This window comes from Narcine bancroftii, chromosome 1 (genome assembly GCF_036971445.1).
Source record: "Narcine bancroftii isolate sNarBan1 chromosome 1, sNarBan1.hap1, whole genome shotgun sequence".
Classification (NCBI taxonomy): Eukaryota; Metazoa; Chordata; class Chondrichthyes; order Torpediniformes; family Narcinidae; genus Narcine; species Narcine bancroftii.
The window spans coordinates 152,468,054-152,486,169 of NC_091469.1; the positions used below are offsets into that span (position 1 = coordinate 152,468,054).

Genomic DNA, 18,116 nt, shown 5'->3' on the forward strand with positions numbered 1-18,116 from the left:
GATACCATTCCATTCTTCACAGGTGTCCTGGCCAACTGTGCATCAGTCTCCATGTTTGGACAGGACAATGAGCTCCCCCTGGTGGCTCAGCTGGTTTCTGTCCACAGCAGCATCTGTCACAACCCTGTGATTCCGAAGAAGGCATTAAAGTGAATGAGGTACTGTTTGCATAGGAGAAACTTATGCAGAGCAGGGTCCACACACAACACTGTGATGGCGACAAATCTTTCAGGAGAAACTTATGCAGAGCAGGGTCCAACACACAACACTGTGATGGCGACAAATCTTTCAGGAGAAACTTATGCAGAGCAGGGTCCAACACACAACACTGTGATGGCGACAAATCTTTCAGGAGAAACTTATGCAGAGCAGGGTCCAACACACAACACTGTGATGGCGACAAATCTTTCGGGAGAAACTTATGCAGAGCAGGGTCCAACACACAACACTGTGATGGCGACAAATCTTTCGGGAGAAACTTATGCAGAGCAGAGTCCAACACACAACACTGTGATGGCGACAAATCTTTCAGGAGAAACTTATGCAGAGCAGGGTCCAACACACAACACTGTGATGGCGACAAATCTTTCAGGAGAAACTTATGCAGAGCAGAGTCCAACACACAACACTGTGATGGCGACAAATCTTTCAGGAGAAACTTATGCAGAGCAGGGTCCAACACACAACACTGTGATGGCGACAAATCTTTCAGGAGAAACTTATGCAGAGCAGGGTCCAACACACAACACTGTGATGGCGACAAATCTTTCAGGAGAAACTTATGCAGAGCAGGGTCCAACACACAACACTGTGATGGCGACAAATCCTTCGGGAGAAACTTATGCAGAGCAGGGTCCAACACACAACACTGTGATGGCGACAAATCTTTCGGGAGAAACTTATACAGAGCAGAGTCCAACACACAACACTGTGATGGCGACAAATCTTTCAGGAGAAACTTATGCAGAGCAGGGTCCAACACACAACACTGTGATGGCGACAAATCTTTCAGGAGAAACTTATGCAGAGCAGGGTCCAACACACAACACTGTGATGGCGACAAATCTTTCGGGAGAAACTTATGCAGAGCAGGGTCCAACACACAACACTGTGATGGCGACAAATCTTTCGGGAGAAACTTATGCAGAGCAGGGTCCAACACAACACTGTGATGGCGACAAATCTTTCAGGAGAAACTTATGCAGAGCAGGGTCCAACACACAACACTGTGATGGCGACAAATCTTTCAGGAGAAACTTATGCAGAGCAGGGTCCAACACACAACACTGTGATGGCGACAAATCTTTCGGGAGAAACTTATGCAGAGCAGGGTCCAACACACAACACTGTGATGGCGACAAATCTTTCGGGAGAAACTTATGCAGAGCAGGGTCCAACACACAACACTGTGATGGCGACAAATCTTTCAGGAGAAACTTATGCAGAGCAGGGTCCAACACACAACACTGTGATGGCGACAAATCTTTCGGGAGAAACTTATGCAGAGCAGGGTCCAACACACAACACTGTGATGGCGACAAATCTTTCAGGAGAAACTTATGCAGAGCAGGGTCCAACACACAACACTGTGATGGCGACAAATCTTTCGGGAGAAACTTATGCAGAGCAGGGTCCAACACACAACACTGTGATGGCGACAAATCTTTCGGGAGAAACTTATGCAGAGCAGGGTCCAACACACAACACTGTGATGGTGACAAATCTTTCGGGAGAAACTTATGCAGAGCAGGGTCCAACACACAACACTGTGATGGTGACAAATCTTTCGGGAGAAACTTATGCAGAGCAGGGTCCAACACACAACACTGTGATGGTGACAAATCTTTCGGGAGAAACTTATGCAGAGCAGGCTCGAACACACAACACTGTGATGGCGACAAATCTTTCAGGAGAAACTTATGCAGAGCAGGCTCGAACACACAACACTGTAATGGCGACAAATCTTTCGAAGGGATGTTGATTGAGCGATACCCATCTGTTTGGAAAACATGGGGTGCTCCCCTTGCTATTTTTAATTTTTTTTTATAAAAAGATTTTTGACCTCCAGCACAGTAACAAGCCCTTCTGTCCCATGAGCCTGTGACCTCCAAATACACCAATTAATCTACCACCCCCATGTTTTTGAGGGGTGGGAAGAAACCGGAGCATCTGGAGGAAACCCACGCAAATGGGGGAAGAATGAACAAACTCTTTCAAACCGGGTCGCTGACACTGTAGGTAGTCGTGTCAAGGCGATGCAGAGGAACTTCCCGGGTTGAAAGTACGTACATTAGATGGTCTTATTTGGGATTCCTCTGGAGGCTCCAATTTTCTTCTCACTCTTCAAAACATACGGGAATTACAAGTCAATTGGGTGTAATTGTGCGGCAAAGGTTGTGGGCTGAAATGGCCTGTGTTGTTAAGCCTAAATTTAATTGAGCTTTAACATTTTTAAAAAGATGAAGATTTCTCTCTCAATACTACTCAGATAAATCCACTTTGGTTCCACTGACAACCCAAGCTCCTTGAAAAGCAGCAGAGAAGCAATGGAGCTAGTATCTCACAGAAAGCATTGCAACTCCAGAGTACCATTGCAAATTTGCGATCAGAACCTGGACTTGAGGTGCTTCCTAACAGGTCTGGCTGGTCTCGAAAGAGAAAATTGTCATTTATTTGACATGCAATTCAAAATTCAGCAATTATTTTTTCCCCCCCCTCAAAATCTTCAAATGACAATACTGGTTAAATCTGTGTGCTGTTCTAAAGAACACAACCCAGCTAATTCAGTGCTCAAAGTGAATTGCATGAGATTTACTAAGGTTACAGGTTGCAGTGTTGGGCGGAAAAGTAACAGATGGAATTCAATGTGATGCATTTTGGAAGGTGAAGGCAGAGAACATGGTTAATGACAGGATTCTTGACAGTGTGGAAGAACAAAGGGACCTTGGGATCCAAATCCACACATCTCTCAAGGTTGCTGTGCAGGTTGATAGGGTAATTAAGAAGATTTATGGTATGCAGCCTTCATTAGTCGGGGACTGAGTTCAAGAATAGAGAGGTAATGTTGAAGAGGAGATTCATTAGGATGTTGCCTAGAATGGAGAATGTGTCTTTGAGGCAAGGTTAGCAGAGCTTGGACTTTTCTTTGGAGTGAAAGATGACTTAATGGAGGTGCTGAAGATTATGAGAGGCATAATGGAGTGAACAGCTAGTTCCCTTTTCCCAGGGTGAGAGTAGCAAACACCAGAGAATGTCTGTACAAAGTGAGGAGAGGAAAGTTTAGGAGAGATATCAGGGACAAGTATTTTTTTTCTTTTTAAACACAGTATTGCATTGCTGGAGGTGTTGAATTGGGAAATTCAAAAGACAGATTGGCACATGGATGCAAGAGAAAGAGGGATGTGAGTGTGAGGGAGGAAAGGATTAGATTGTAAAGTAAGTTTATTTAGGATGGCACAAATTGTGGGCTGAAGGGCTTGTACTGTTTGCTAATGTTTTATGCTCTGTATTGGACAAAAAACAGCAATTTGCCAACACCTTCAATTTGAGGAATTCAGGAGTAGGGAGGTCATGTTGCAACTGTACAAGGTACTGGTGAGACCGCACCTGGAGTACTGAGTCCAGTTCTGGTCTCCATATTTGAGGAAGGATATACTGGGTTTGGAGACGGTCCAGAGGAGGTTTACTAGGTTGATCCCTGGGATGAAGGGGTTGACTTATGATGAAAGATTAAATCGTCTAGGATTGTATTCGCTCGAGTTCAGAAGAATGAGAGGAGATCTTATAGAAACATATAGGATTATGAAGGGTATGGATAGGATAGATGTAGGAAGGTTTTTTGCGCTGGCCGGGGTAACTAAAACGAGAGGACACAGTCTCAATATTCGGGGGAGTAGATTTAGGACAGAGATGAGGAAAAATAGTTTTTCCCAGAGAGTAGTGAATGTTTGGAAGTGGTTGAGGCTGCTTCATTAAACATATTTAAAATTCTGTTAGATAAATTTTTACATGATAGAGGAATTAGGGGATATGGAGAGAAGGCAGGTAGGTGGAGTTAGGTCATAAATTAGATCAGCCATCATTGTATTGAATGGCGGAGCAGGCTCGATGGGCCATTTTTGGCCGACTCCTGTTCCTACTTCCTATGTTCCTATTGTTACCTGGAAAAAAGAATTTAAGACCTTGAATAGATCAAGCTTGAAAGAAGATGAATGAGAAGAGACTTGAGGTAAAAAATGGAGTAGAGAATACTGAGTGCAATTTCAACTCGTATCAGAATACAGGATATTGGGATATGGGTGGAAGGCTTTTGTTGGAGGCTTGTGGTCAGAGGTGTGCTGCAGATATCAGTACTGGGTCCACTGCTGTTTGACATCAAATAATAATTTGGATGAGTATAGTTTGCAGATTAGTGGTGAAGATTGTGAGATTACAAAAGGATCTGGTCAACTGAGAAAGTGGGCCATGGAATAATAGCAGTTGGAATTTAAGCCTTGTAAGTGTGAAGTGATGCTGTTACGCTCCCCAGCAGCAATTGGGAGGCGCATAAACAAATGGGTTAAGTTTAACACAAAATTTATCAACAAACTAACGATAATAGAATTAACCCAATAAACTTAACACCCGAACACCAGCCTTAATGGCAGTTCTATATAAACAACAGATTACTATATGGCATATGTGGGGGGAAAAAAATCCCAGACCATTACAGTCCAACCTGAAATACCCTGAAAAATCACCAAAATTACCAAAACAAAACCCCCATGCCAGTCACGTTAAGTCTGTCAAGAAGGATCAGCTTTTGGATCTGGTCTCCCAGCTTGGAATTATTTATTTCCTTGCCCACTGGTCTTTTAGTTTGAGGCTGTATCCAGATGACGTGGTCCCTATAGACTTTCAACCCTGTCAGGGGAATGCGAGACTGGCTAGAGGTTCGAAGGTGGCAACAACCACCTTTACTTTCTTCACCTGGGAATTTTCAGTGACCACATGAGGTTCACTCCTCTGAAGCCCTCTTCAGGGTGAACAAGTGACCTTCTGTCACACGAGTCTTTTAAAAGTCCTCTTTAGGGTTAACAAAGTGACCTTCAGTCACACAAGTCCTCTCCTTTGGCCACGCTGGTTTAAGTGGTCCTGTCACATGAAGTCCTCTTCTTGAGAGGGGAAAGAAGAGGCACTGGTTAGTCCCACACATACTCTGGGTATCAGAGTTCCCCAAACTGTTGTCAGAAAAACAGCGCTGACACCCGTGGAAATGTAGCTCAGTCTCCCTTTTTCCACTAAAACTAGATGGCAGTGCTAGCACCCGTTAACAAAGCAACTCAGCATGTGGCTTGCTGAAGCTGCCAAGTAAGCAAGCAGTCAGACTAACTCTTCTTCTTTTCTTTGGCTTGGCTTCGCGGACGAAGATTTATGGAGGGGGTAAATGTCCATGTCAGCTGCAGGCTCGTTTATGGCTGACAAGTCCGATGCGGGACAGGCAGACACGGTTGCAGCGGAAAATTGGTTGGTTGGGGTTGGGTGTTGGGTTTTTCCTCCTTTGCCTTTTGTCAGTGAGGTGGGCTCTGCGGTCTTCTTCAAAGGAGGTTGCTGCCCGCCAAACTGTGAGGCACCAAGACGCACGGTTTGAGGCGAGATCAGCCCACTGGCGGTGGTCAATGTGGCAGGCACCAAGAGATTTCTTTAGGCTGTCCTTGTACCTTTTCTTTGGTGCACCTCTGTCACGGTGGCCAGTGGAGAGCTCGCCATATAACACGATCTTGGGAAGGCGATGGTCCTCCATTCTGGAGACGTGACCCACCCAGCGCAGCTGGATCTTCAGCAGCGTGGACTCGATGCTGTCGACCTCTGCCATCTCGAGTACTTCGACGTTAGGGATGAAAGCGCTCCAATGAATGTTGAGGATGGAGCGGAGACAACGCTGGTGGAAGCGTCCTAGGAGCCGTAGATGATGCCGGTAGAGGACCCATGATTCGGAGCCGAACAGGAGTGTGGGTATGACAACGGCTCTGTATACGCTTATCTTTGTGAGGTTTTTCAGTTGGTTGTTTTTCCAGACTCTTTTGTGTAGTCTTCCAAAGGCGCTATTTGCCTTGGCAAGTCTGTTGTCTATCTCGTTGTCAATCCTTGCATCTGATGAAATGGTGCAGCCGAGATAGGTAAACTGGTTGACCGTTTTGAGTTTTGTGTGCCCGATGGAGATGTGGGGGGGCTGGTAGTCATGGTGGGGAGCTGGCTGATGGAGGACCTCAGTTTTCTTCAGGTTGACTTCCAGGCCAAACATTTTGGCAGTTTCCGCAAAACAGGACGTCAAGCGCTGAAGAGCTGGCTCTGAATGGGCAACTAAAGCGGCATCATCTGCAAAGAGTAGTTCACGGACAAGTTTCTCTTGTGTCTTGGTGTGAGCTTGCAGGCGCCTTAGACTGAAGAGACTGCCATCCGTGCGGTACCGGATGTAAACAGCGTCTTCATTGTTGAGGTCTTTCATGGCTTGGTTCAGCATCATGCTGAAGAAGATTGAAAAGAGGTTTGGTGCGAGAACACAGCCTTGCTTCACGCCATTGTTTATGGAGAAGTGTTCAGAGAGCTCATTGCTGTATCTGACCCGACCTTGTTGGTTTTCGTGCAGTTGGATAATCATGTTGAGGAACTTTGGGGGGCATCCGATGCGCTCTAGTATTTGCCAAAGCCCTTTCCTGCTCACGGTGTCGAAGGCTTTGGTGAGGTCAACAAAGGTGATGTAGAGTCCTTTGTTTTGTTCTTTGCACTTTTCTTGGAGCTGTCTGAGGGCAAAGACCATGTCAGTAGTTCCTCTGTTTGCGCGAAAGCCGCACTGTGATTCTGGGAGAATATTCTCGGCGACACTAGGTATTATTCTATTTAGGAGAATCCTAGCGAAGATTTTGCCTGCAATGGAGAGCAGCGTGATTCCCCTGTAGTTTGAGCAGTCTGATTTCTCGCCTTTGTTTTTGTACAGGTGATGATGGTGGCATCACGAAGGTCCTGAGGCAGTTTTCCATGGTCCCAACAAAGCTTGAAAAACTCATGCAGTTTGACATGCAGAGTTTTGCCGCCAGCCTTCCTGGCCTCTGGGGGGATTCCATCCATACCTGCTGCTTTGCCACTTTTCAGTTGTTCGATTGCCTTATATGTCTCATCCTGGGTGAGGACCTCATCCAGCTCTAGCCTTAGGGGCTGTTGAGGGAGCTGGAGCAGGGCGGAATCTTGGACTGAGCGGTTGGCATTGAAAAGAGATTGGAAGTGTTCTGACCATCGGTTGAGGATGGAGATCTTGTTGCTGAGGAGGACTTTGCCGTCTGAGCTGCGCAGCGGGCTTTGGACTTGGGGTGAGGGGTCTTACACAGCCTTTAGAGCCTCGTAGAAACCCCTGAAGTCGCCAATGTCCGCGCTGAGCTGGGTTCGCTTGGCGAGGCTAGTCCACCACTCATTTTGGATCTCCCAGAGTTTGCGCTGAAGATGGCTGCATGAGCGACGGAAGGCTTGTTTCTTCTCTGGACAGGATGGCTTTGTAAGGTGAGCCTGGTGGGCAGCTCGCTTCTTTGCCAGCAGCTCCTGGATTTCCTGGCTGTTTTCGTCGAACCAGTCTTGTTTTTCCTGGAGGAGAAGCCCAGTACCTCTTCAGTGGATTGCAGTATGGTAGTCTTCAACTGATCCCAGAGGGATCTAATCCACCTAAAAAACAGTGCGTTGTCTTTTTTAAACTATCCAGCGCACGCCTCCTGCTCTCCCCATTGGTGGGGAGAGGGTAACAGCCGCAGGCTCACTCTCCTACGAGCCCACGGACTTCTAACGCGTTGTTCCTGTGCTTTGACAGCCGTCAAAGATCCCTAGTGGTAGCCCAGCCCTACTACAGCACCTAGCAGCTGTCAAATCCTCCACAGTAGGTTCAGTCCTGTCCTCAGTCAAAAACAAAATTCTCCAAGGTCCATCACAATACATTTTGGGAAGTTAAGGCAGGGAAGGACATACAGCGAATGACAGGGCCCTAGGAAGTGTTGTGAAACAGGGAGATCATAGTTCCGTCTTAAGGGACTGCTTTCACTTAAGCAGAGGAGTCTCAGAGGTGACATTAATTTATTTTTTCAAATTTAATTTAGGTACAGCACAGTAACAAGCTCACAATATTACAGAGCATTGGTTTTCAAACTTTTTCTTTCCACTCACATACCTCTTAAAGTATTCCCTATGCTACAGATGCTCTGAGATTAAGGGATTGCTTAAGGTGGTATGTGAATGGAAAGAAAAAGTTTGAAAACCACTGTTTTAATCTTACCTAGTGGACGCGTTATGTGTACTATTTCACAACTCCAAAGGAAATGGGTCAAAGGCAATTTTTCACATGGAGGGGAAGAAGCTGCCAGACAAAGGGGCAGAGATGGGTACAATTACAAAGTTTAAAAGATCTTTGGGCAGGTACATGACTAGGAAAGGTTTGGAAAGATATGAGCCAAATGCAAGCAAAAGCTCTGGTAGGCAAATAATAACTCAAAGCTGGAGAAACTCAGCAGGGACAAACAGTGTCCTTTAGCAAAGGTAAAGATACAGAACCGACGTTTTGGGATTGATCCCTTCATCAAGGTATGAAAAAATGTCAGCAGGCATCCGAACAAAAAGGTAAAGGGAGGATGGGGGGGGGGGCGGTGGGGGAGGAGCATTGTCCAAAAGGCAAGAGGTAACAGGCGGAGAAGGGAGGGAGGGCACAGCAGCAAGCATGGTCCCCTGAGCGCCACACCTCCTCCCTTGCCACTGTTCAAGGGCCTTATCAGCCCTTTTATGCAACATTTTCCCTTGTGTATCTGCGAGTGATCTACGACATCCGCGCTCCCTTTGTGGTCTCCTGTACATCTGGGAGACTGGGCGCAGGCTGAGTGATCGCTTTGCTGAGCACATTTGCTCTGCCCGTATCAATGACCAGGATATCGCAGTAGCCAACCATTTCAATTCTGCGTCCCGTTCCCATGACTGTCCATGGCCTCGTGTAACTATCTCACCAAGACACACCCGTAAGTTGAAAGAAAAACACTTGAATTTCCATCTGTTCACTCTCCAGCAGGATGGCGTTAACACGGACTTCTCCAGTTTCTGCTAACCTACTCTCCATTCTCCTTTCCCCTTGTCTCCTTTCCCTCAGCTCTCCACCCCCTTCCCTCTCTATTCACCTAGCCATCCTTCCTCCCCATGCTTGCTGCTGTGCCCTCCCTCCCTCCCTTCTCCACCCATTACCTCCTGCCTTTGGGACCATGCTCCTCCCTCCCCTCCTTATCTTTTGTTCTGATGCCTGCTGACATTTTTCCATATCTGGATGAAGGGCTTAGGCCCAAAACATTGGTTATGTATCTTTATCTTTGCTACATAAAGTACAGTCTGACCTACTGAGTTTTTCCAGCATTGTGTTTTTACTTCAACCATTGTCTGCAGACTTTCATGTTTTACTTCGAGCCCTGGTAGGCAACTTGCCCGTCGTGGATGCGTTGGGCTAAAGGGCCTGTTCATATTGTTAAACTTCACACCAGCAGGTTTACCTTGTCCAAAGTAGGGTAAGTGGCCCGTCCTTTACTCTGCAGCTGATCCTCCACTTCCTGCATAATTTGCCTCAGTGTAGACTGAACTAAACTACACGAAGCTTCAGGGAACATCTGGGATAGATCATAAATATGGCTGCAAAAAAAAAAATGAAAGGGGGAATTAATTAAACCTAGATGAACACAATGAGCATATATAACAGGGATTAGACAGTAACCAGGATACGAATGGGCTCCATTTTGGACTAAACAGCAACATTGTGCACGGAGCTCAAAGACCTGGGTCTGGTCATTACTTCCCATCTCAGTATACCTAGGAGAAAACCAAATTGGATTCAGATTTCAGGGAGGGTGGGTACATTCTAGGGCTGTTTACTGCATCCAGTGGTCCTGACACAGCCTCTTCTACATCAGGGAGATGGAATGTAGACCTGGAGATAGCTTGGTTGAGCACCTTAGCTCTGTCGGCTGCAATAGCAAGAACATTCCAGTGGCTAAAAAATTCTATTCTAGACCCCAATGCCACATGTGTCTGACCATGGCCTCATGAACTGCCAAACTGAGGCCACATGCAAATCAGAACACCTCAAATTCTGTCTTGGCTGTCTCCAACCAGATGGCATTAACACCCAACTTCTCCAATTTCATTAATGCCCCCTCTGCCTCTCACCCCTTCCCTTCCTTCTCCTATCAAAGAGCTACCCCCTGCCTTCTCCCCCTATCATTTCTCAGCTTCTTTCTCTCCCACCCTCCAACTTGTGTCCCTCCTATTATCTGTTATAGCCTGTGTTTTTCCCCTTTCCTCCACCTTTGCATTCAGGCACCTGTCTGTTTCTCCACATTCCTGACGAAGGGCTCAGGCCCAAAATGTTGGTTATCTTTTATTTCCTGTGGATGCAGCGTGACCTACTGAGTTTCTCCACCACTTTTAGGTGCTAGGCATATTCTAGAGCATGTTATCACTAATAGGGAGATATTAAACATCTAGGCATATAGGTGGATAGAAGGGCAGGGTCAGATCAGTGCTGCACCAAACCACAAACTTCTGGAAGAACTCAGTGCATCAGAATGCATCTGTGGAGGGAAAGAGATAGGCAATGTTTTGGGTTGGGATCTTGATTCAGGGTCGAGAAGTGTAAAGAGGAGAGAGTCAGTGTAAAGAAGTAAAGAGCGCAAGCTCGCATCATTAGGAGGGGCTAAGTGGAGGGATTGGGAGGAGACAGCAAAGGGAGCTGAGAGATGACAAAGGGAATCAAATAATAACCCCACATGCTCTCGCTATATCCACCAAATTGTCGACTCTCGCTTTTCCTTCACAGGTGCCTGCCTGACTTGCTGAATTCCTTCAGCGCTTAGAATTTTGCTCCAGATTCCAGCATCTTTCGGATCCTCGAATACAACCCGCCAGGTCTCCAAATAACATTGAGGAACAGAGGGACCTCAGATTACAAGTTCAAGAATCTACAAGGATGGTAGCACAGTTAGAGAAGGTGGAATGCTAGCCTTTATTCGCCATTGCACAGAATGAAAGATCAGGGAAGCTATGGTACATCTTTATAAGGCTGTGGGCTGCTGGTGACTTGAGGTCAAATATTCATACCCAGCCGTGGGCTCATGAGAAGCAGGTATCAGAATCGGGATTTGAGAGAAAGCTGAAGGCAAGGAGGGCAACCAAAGGCTTCCTCGTCGTGTCGGAGGTTTGGATCTGGGCTCTAGTTGCCGATTGTTTGAACTGAATTCTGTGGGGCTCCAGAGGCAGTGGAGGTGAATCCACGGACACTTGATGACTCGGGGAGGGGAGGGGAACGACTCTCTTTTATTTCTCTTTCTCTGACGATGTTAGTGGCGAATCTTTTATTACACTTCTGTTTTATTACATGTCAATGTCAATGAATAGTATCTGATCTGATAAAACTCATAAAGAAGCATAACCAAAGCTTCGCATGCGTTTATGTCCTTATGACATTGGAGCCCATTTGGCCCATTACGTCCATGCTGGCTCTCTCAGAACAATCCCATTCGTCCCACTCTCACTTATTTCTCTTCCATCCACCATCCTGATTTTCACTGGGTGAGAGGTAGAATTTGGGGGCAATGATTGATGAGAATGTGGGGAGAATTGAATGTAAATTGCATCTCGGGAATGCCTTGTAATAGCAGGCAACATATTAAAAGACTCATCTCATCCTGGCCACACTACTCCCTCCTCCGGTCAGGAAGATGATTCACAAGTGAGTGAAATCATACAGCACCGCATTAGAGTAAAACGGAATCTCCAAAGAAACTCGGCAGGCCTCACCACGACCATAGGCGATAAAGTCATACTGTATAACCAACATCTTTAGTCGGATCCTTTCCTCAAGGTACGAGGAAGAAGTTATCAGACTGGAAGTTTCAGGAATATATCTCCACCTACTATGGACGCTGCGGAGTTTCTCTACGATTACGGCGTCTGCAGAGTTTTCTGGAAGTTTCAGGAATATATCTCCACCTACTATGGACGCTGCGGAGTTTCTCTACGATTATGGCATCTGCAGAGTTTTCTGGAAGTTTCAGGAATATATCTCTACCTACTATGGACGCTGCGGAGTTTCTCTACGATTACAGCGTCTGCAGAGTTTTCTGGAAGTTTCAGGAATATATCTCTACCTACTGTGGACGCTGTAATCTGTACCTATAGAGTTTTGTGCTTCACAAGCACCAGATTCAAGGAGAGTTTCCTTCCCACCCAGACTCCTGGATGAAGATCACACCAATAGAACTCTGCTCTAACTGATCTCCCTGTAACTTCACCTTCCTCCCGTGGGCGGCGCGTTGAGCTCAACACTATTACAGCGCCAGCAACCCGGGTTCTAATCCAGCACCGTCTGTAACGAGTTTGTCGGTCCTCCCCACGTCTGCGTGGGTTTCATTCAGTTTTTCTGGTTTCCTTCCATTGTTCAAAAACGTATGGGAATTGTAGGTTAATTGGTGTATTTAGGGACACAGGCTCGCAGACCAGAAGGGCATGTTACTGTGCTGTGCTGCCATAAAACAAACTTTCTCACAGTTATCACAAACAGTCTGAATGAAGAGGCAGAAGGTTGGGTCAGTAAGTTTGCAAATGACACAAAAGTTGGAGGAGTTGTGGATGGAGCTGAAGGTTATCGAAGGATATACAAGAGGATATAGACAGGGTGCAGAGTTGAACAGAAAAGTGGCAGATGGAGTTCAATCCAGATAAGTGTGAAGTGAGGGATTTTGGAAGGACAAACCAGAAGGCTGAGTACAGGGTTGATGGTCAGTTACTTAAGAGTGTGGATGAACAGAGGAACCTTGGGGTTCAAATCCATGCATCCCTCAAGGTCACTGCACAGGTTGATAGGATAGGATAGTTAAGAAGGCCTATGGGATGCTGGGCTTCATTAATAGGGGGATTGAGTTCAAGAGTAGAGAGGTCTTGTTGCAACTCCACAAATTTCTAGTGAGACCACACTTGGAATATTGTGTTCAGTTCTGGTCACCTCATTATGTGAGGTGAAAGCTATGGAGAGGGTGCAGAGGAGATTTAACAGGATGTTACTTGGATTAGAAAATAAATCTTGTGAGACAAGGTTAGCAGAGCTGGGACTTTTTTTTGGAGCACAGAAGGATGAGAGGAGACTTAATAAAAGTCTACAAGATTATGAGAGGCATAGATAAGGTGGAGATCCAGCAGCTGTTTCCCAGGCAGGATAGCAAACACCAGAGGTCACGAGTACAAAGTGAAGGGAGGGAAGTTTAGGGGAGAGATCAGGGGCAAGTTTTTTTTTTAAATACAAAGAGTTGTGGGTGCCTGAAATGCCTTGCCAGGGATGGTGGTGGAGGCTGAAATATTAAGGGCATTTAAGACACTCTTCGACAGACACATGGATGGAAATAAAATAGTGTGTTACTTGGTAGGGAGGGTTTAGTACTTTAAGGAATACATGGGTTGGCACAACATCAAGAGCTTGTACTGTGCCGTTCTAAACTGAAACATGACTGAAGGAGCACCATCTTTGGCACTGAAGACAACATTTTGACAAATGAGTGAAGCCTTGGTCAGAGACCAGTTTTAATGTCTTAAAAGAGAAAGATGCAGATAAATAGAAGTAATAGTGGATTCTGGAGAGTATTTCTCCTTCCTTAACAGCATTGGGGCTGACTCCTGCTACTGCCTGAGCTGAACTGGACATTTGAATCCGATGCTTTCCTGTACAGCAACAAATCTTTGGTGTAAGGGATATCCATCTGTACATTTGTTGTTGGACCACAGGACAAGTTTAAAACTATAAAAGACAAAGTTTCACACCAAGGCAAATGCATCCAATGAGATTCCATCAAAAATAAGTTGGTTGTATATAGTTAGAAAACAGTAAACAATGGTCTTCTACTTACGGCACCATCTTGTCAATGGTGTTCAGTTCAGGTGGATGCCTTGTTGCCAGCTCGCCAACATGTGTCCAGAGGAGACCAAAGAAGTTCTACAAACATATTAGAGGTACATCATTAAGGACAAGCAGTGGCTCTCAACTCCTTCTCCACCCATAGAGCATTGTAAAGTTTTCCTTTATTTACCACCTATAACAAACCACAGACAACCAGAGGGGGCAAGTTCAAGCCCTTTTCCCAACTACTGTTTTAGTTTGGTTTCAAGGGAATTTTTTTTTTAATATATATATAAAGATTTTTTTTGGGTTATCAAATTTTTTTAAAAATTTAGACAGAGCATGGGCCTAAGAGCCTGTGTCGCCCAATTAACCTACAACTCCCGGTACGTTTCAAATGGTGGATGGAAACCAGAGCCCTCGGGAAAAACCCATGAAGACACAGGGAGAATGTACCAACTCCTTACGACAGCACATGATTCGAACCCAGTTTACAATCGCTGGTGCTGTAACAGCGTTGCGTTAACCACTACACTAACCATACCACCCACTTTTTGTCAAGAGCTATTTGTCAGAGATGTACAGCAAGGAAACAGGTCCTTTAGCTCAAATGATTCATATTAAGATGTCTGCCATTTGCCTGCATTTAGCACATATTACTAAAATCGTAATTGTAGCTGCCTCTACCAATTCCTCTGGAAGTTTGTTCCACATTTCCAACACTGAAAAACTTACCCCATGCATTCTCTTTCAACCTTCTCACCTTAAACCTATGCCTTGTTTTGGGAAAAGACAATGACAATCTATCATCTCTGCATCTCTAAAGCATCTCTGAATCTTACCAATCTCTCAAAGATCACCCCCTCAGCCTCCTTCACTCCAGAAAAGCAGTCTAAACCTATCCAAACCCAATATCTCGTGATAACTGGAGCAAATCAGTCTGGTTCCATGCAGTAGAACCCAATAATTCTACTTTACAACATGCAATATTTCACAATTAATTCTTTAAAATAATCACTGGTTTAACAGGCACATTTCAATGGTTCAGTGGGGAATAAAGCGTAGAATCATCAGTTAACAATGTTTAACAAGGCTACATAACATTATTGCAACTTTAATAGAGTAATGAAGTGTTTATTTTGACCATCACTGCTTAAACAGTAGTATGAAGATGCATTTTGTAATTCTGTGGTGAATGAGTTTTTGTGCACATAAAATGAGGCAACAATTTTTTTTTATCAATCCATTTTATAAGATTGGTGTACTGTTGGTACGGTCAGCATTTGGAGTCAATCACATACCACAGAAATCACCCCAGAGTCCACTGTGTCTCAGCTGACTGCTAGACTGAATCGCAGTAATCCCATTTGCTCACATTAAGGACCTATCCTCAAAGACCCTCACCACCCAGGCCATGCCCTCTTCTCACTGCTACCATAAGGAAGGAGATGCAGGAACCTGAAGACGAACATCCAGCGGTATGAAAGCATCTTCTTACCCTCTGCCATCAGATTTCTGAATGGACAATGAACCACAGCCACTACCTCCCTTTTCTTTTGCACCATTTAAAAAAAAATGTAATTTAGTCATTTTTGCACCTGCCACAAAACAATGAATTTCGTGACACATGTTCAGGATAATAAATTCTGTCAAATTTTACTCTGCCAGAGCAATTCAAGTTTGTCTGGATGGCTCCTAAATGGGATTGAAGCTGCCTCCATCGAATCTGGCAGCTCATTTCAGATATCAACAACTGTGACCCCTCTCCTCCCTTTTAAACCTCCTCCTTCATTCACTGTCCATCCCAAATCTGAGAAGGTACTGGTGAAAAGCTTTCATGTTAGGGGGAGGTGCAAAGAATAGGCCAAGTGATGATGAATATAGAGCAGGGGTGGCCAATCTTTTAATTTAGGCATACAACACTGTAATAGGCCATTTCAGCCCACGAGCCCAATTCACCTACTTGTGGGCCAAAATGACCTGTTACCGTGCTGTATGTCTAAATTAAAAATTAAAAGGTTGACCACCCCTGACGTTGAGTGATAAGTCAGGATGTTGTTACACGTGAGGGGTATCATTCAGGTGATGTTCCCACGCACGATGTTCTTGCTCTGCAGGTAATGGTTGCGGGCCAAGTAGGGGCTTTTGGGAGGGATCCAGGCAAGTTAGCTGCAGTGCAATTTTATAGATGGTGCAGACTGCAGCCACCATATGTTAATGATGGAGACAATATTTGTTTATTCACAGAGTTTTACAGCACACAAACAGGCTCTTTGACCAAACTCCATACTGTCCAAGTTGTCTACCTATGCTCAACCTATTTGCTTAATTTGGCCCATATCTCTCTAAATCTCTCCTCTCCATGTACCTGTCCAAAATTCTTTTAAGCATTACCACACGTCCACTACACTCTGTGGGAAGATGCCCCTCAGGTCCCTTTCACATCCTTCTCCTTTCTTTTTCAATCTTCTTATCAAGTTTTAGGTTAATAGACAACAATAATACTAATGTCGACAAACACAGATGCTGATTAACATATGTAAACTGAACCTCCCAACCTCTTAAAAGCCAAACATGAAAAGAATCAAATTTTATGACAAAAATATCCCCCTAACTGGAAAAAAAGAGAAAAAAGTTAGGCTAACATATTTGTCGGTAACTCCGCTCCTCTACACTCAAATAAAAGTTAAGAGGATTCGGAAAGGATCGACTTGCATCATTTGAAAATGTTGAATAAATGGCCTCCATGTTTCTTCAAATTTAACCGAAGGGTCAACAGTACCATTTCTGATTTTCTCCAAGTTTAAACATGCAAAAGTTTGGGAAAACATTGAAAGGAGGCAGGTGCTTTAGGATCTTTCCATTTGAGTAGAATGGATCTCATAACTATTAAAGTAACAAATGCAATCACACAAGCTGAAACAGTTAAGTGGCCAGAATCCAAAATTGGTCGTTCAAAAAGTAGTTATGGGATGAGGTTGTAGGTCAATAAGTAAAACTGCTGAAATAATATCAAAAATATCTTTCCAATATTTTTTCAAGGAAGGGCAGGACCAAAACATATGTGTCAGGAAAGCCAACTCAGAATGACATCTGTCACAGGTAGGGTTTACATGGGAGTAAATACAAGCTACCTTATCTTAGGCATATGGGTCCTATAGACCACCTTAAACTGTATCAAAGAGTGTCGAGCACACATTGAAGAAGTGTTAACTAATTGGAGAATTTGCTACCGTGTCTCTGTAGGTAAAGGTAAGTTCTCTTTCCCATTCATTCTTAATTTTATCAGATATCACTGGACATATTAAACTCTTTTGAAAGGGGTTTAAATATAAATTTTAATCAGTCTGATGTGGTATCGGAAAAGTAGATAAAGTGACATTTGTCAAGTCCTCTTCTAACCAATTTTTTTTTCAATCGTCTAGAATTGATCAAGTTTTTTTTCTATGGAAAACAAAGCGAACAGTATGTTTTTGAAATTTATTTATGGATAACTGCCTCATGTCTTTTGAGCAGTTGTCTAATAAATATAATTTGCCTAGATCACATTCTTTCAGATATACACACAATGTCACATCCTTCTGCTGATACCATAAATCAATGCCTTCTAGCCTGGGAAGAAGACTACCACTGCATCTATGTCCCTCAGGATTTTCTAAATCCCTACAATCCAGGGAATAAAGATATAGCCTCTCCTTGTAATCAAGCCCACCAGTCCTAGTAATATTCTTGCAAAATCTTCTGCACCCTCTCTAGCTTATGAAACATTTCATGTAGCTGTGTGACTAGAACTCTACTTATTACTCCAGCCTCACACCTGAGGATTGTGGAAGTGGTACCAATCAAATTAGGAAGAGTCCTGATGAAGGGTTCCAGCCCATAGTGTTGGCAATTCTTTTCCTCTCACTCTTGATGCGTGACCTGCCGTGCTTCTTCAGCAAGTTGTGTTGAGCATTGGATTCCAGCATCTGCTGACTCCTGTACATCTCTATCTCTACAGCTACATGACTAGGCAGCTGAAGCCTGATCACCTATGGTATTGCCAAAGACACTGGGAATGTTTAAGGGACAATAGTGTGGGGGGGGGGGGGGAGAAGAGGCAGAATTCCCAGGGAATCAGAGACAGAGAAATGCTAAGGAATTTAAATTAAGGGGTGCAACCAATTTTTTAATTGTGTGTTTTTTT

General features: G+C 44.5%; 1 protein-coding gene across 1 annotated transcript in view; it reads right to left on the reverse strand.

The window, feature by feature from the left end:
* The window catches only part of nop14 (NOP14 nucleolar protein homolog (yeast)), an 89,885-nt gene that overhangs the window by 34,601 nt on the left and 37,168 nt on the right, over positions 1 to 18,116 (reverse strand). The window contains exons 11-12 of the mRNA XM_069942000.1: positions 13,941 to 14,026; positions 9,543 to 9,678 (exon numbers count right to left, since the gene is read on the reverse strand). Coding sequence (XP_069798101.1) covers positions 9,543 to 9,678; positions 13,941 to 14,026 — 222 coding nt within the window. The remainder of the gene's footprint in view (positions 1 to 9,542; positions 9,679 to 13,940; positions 14,027 to 18,116) is intronic.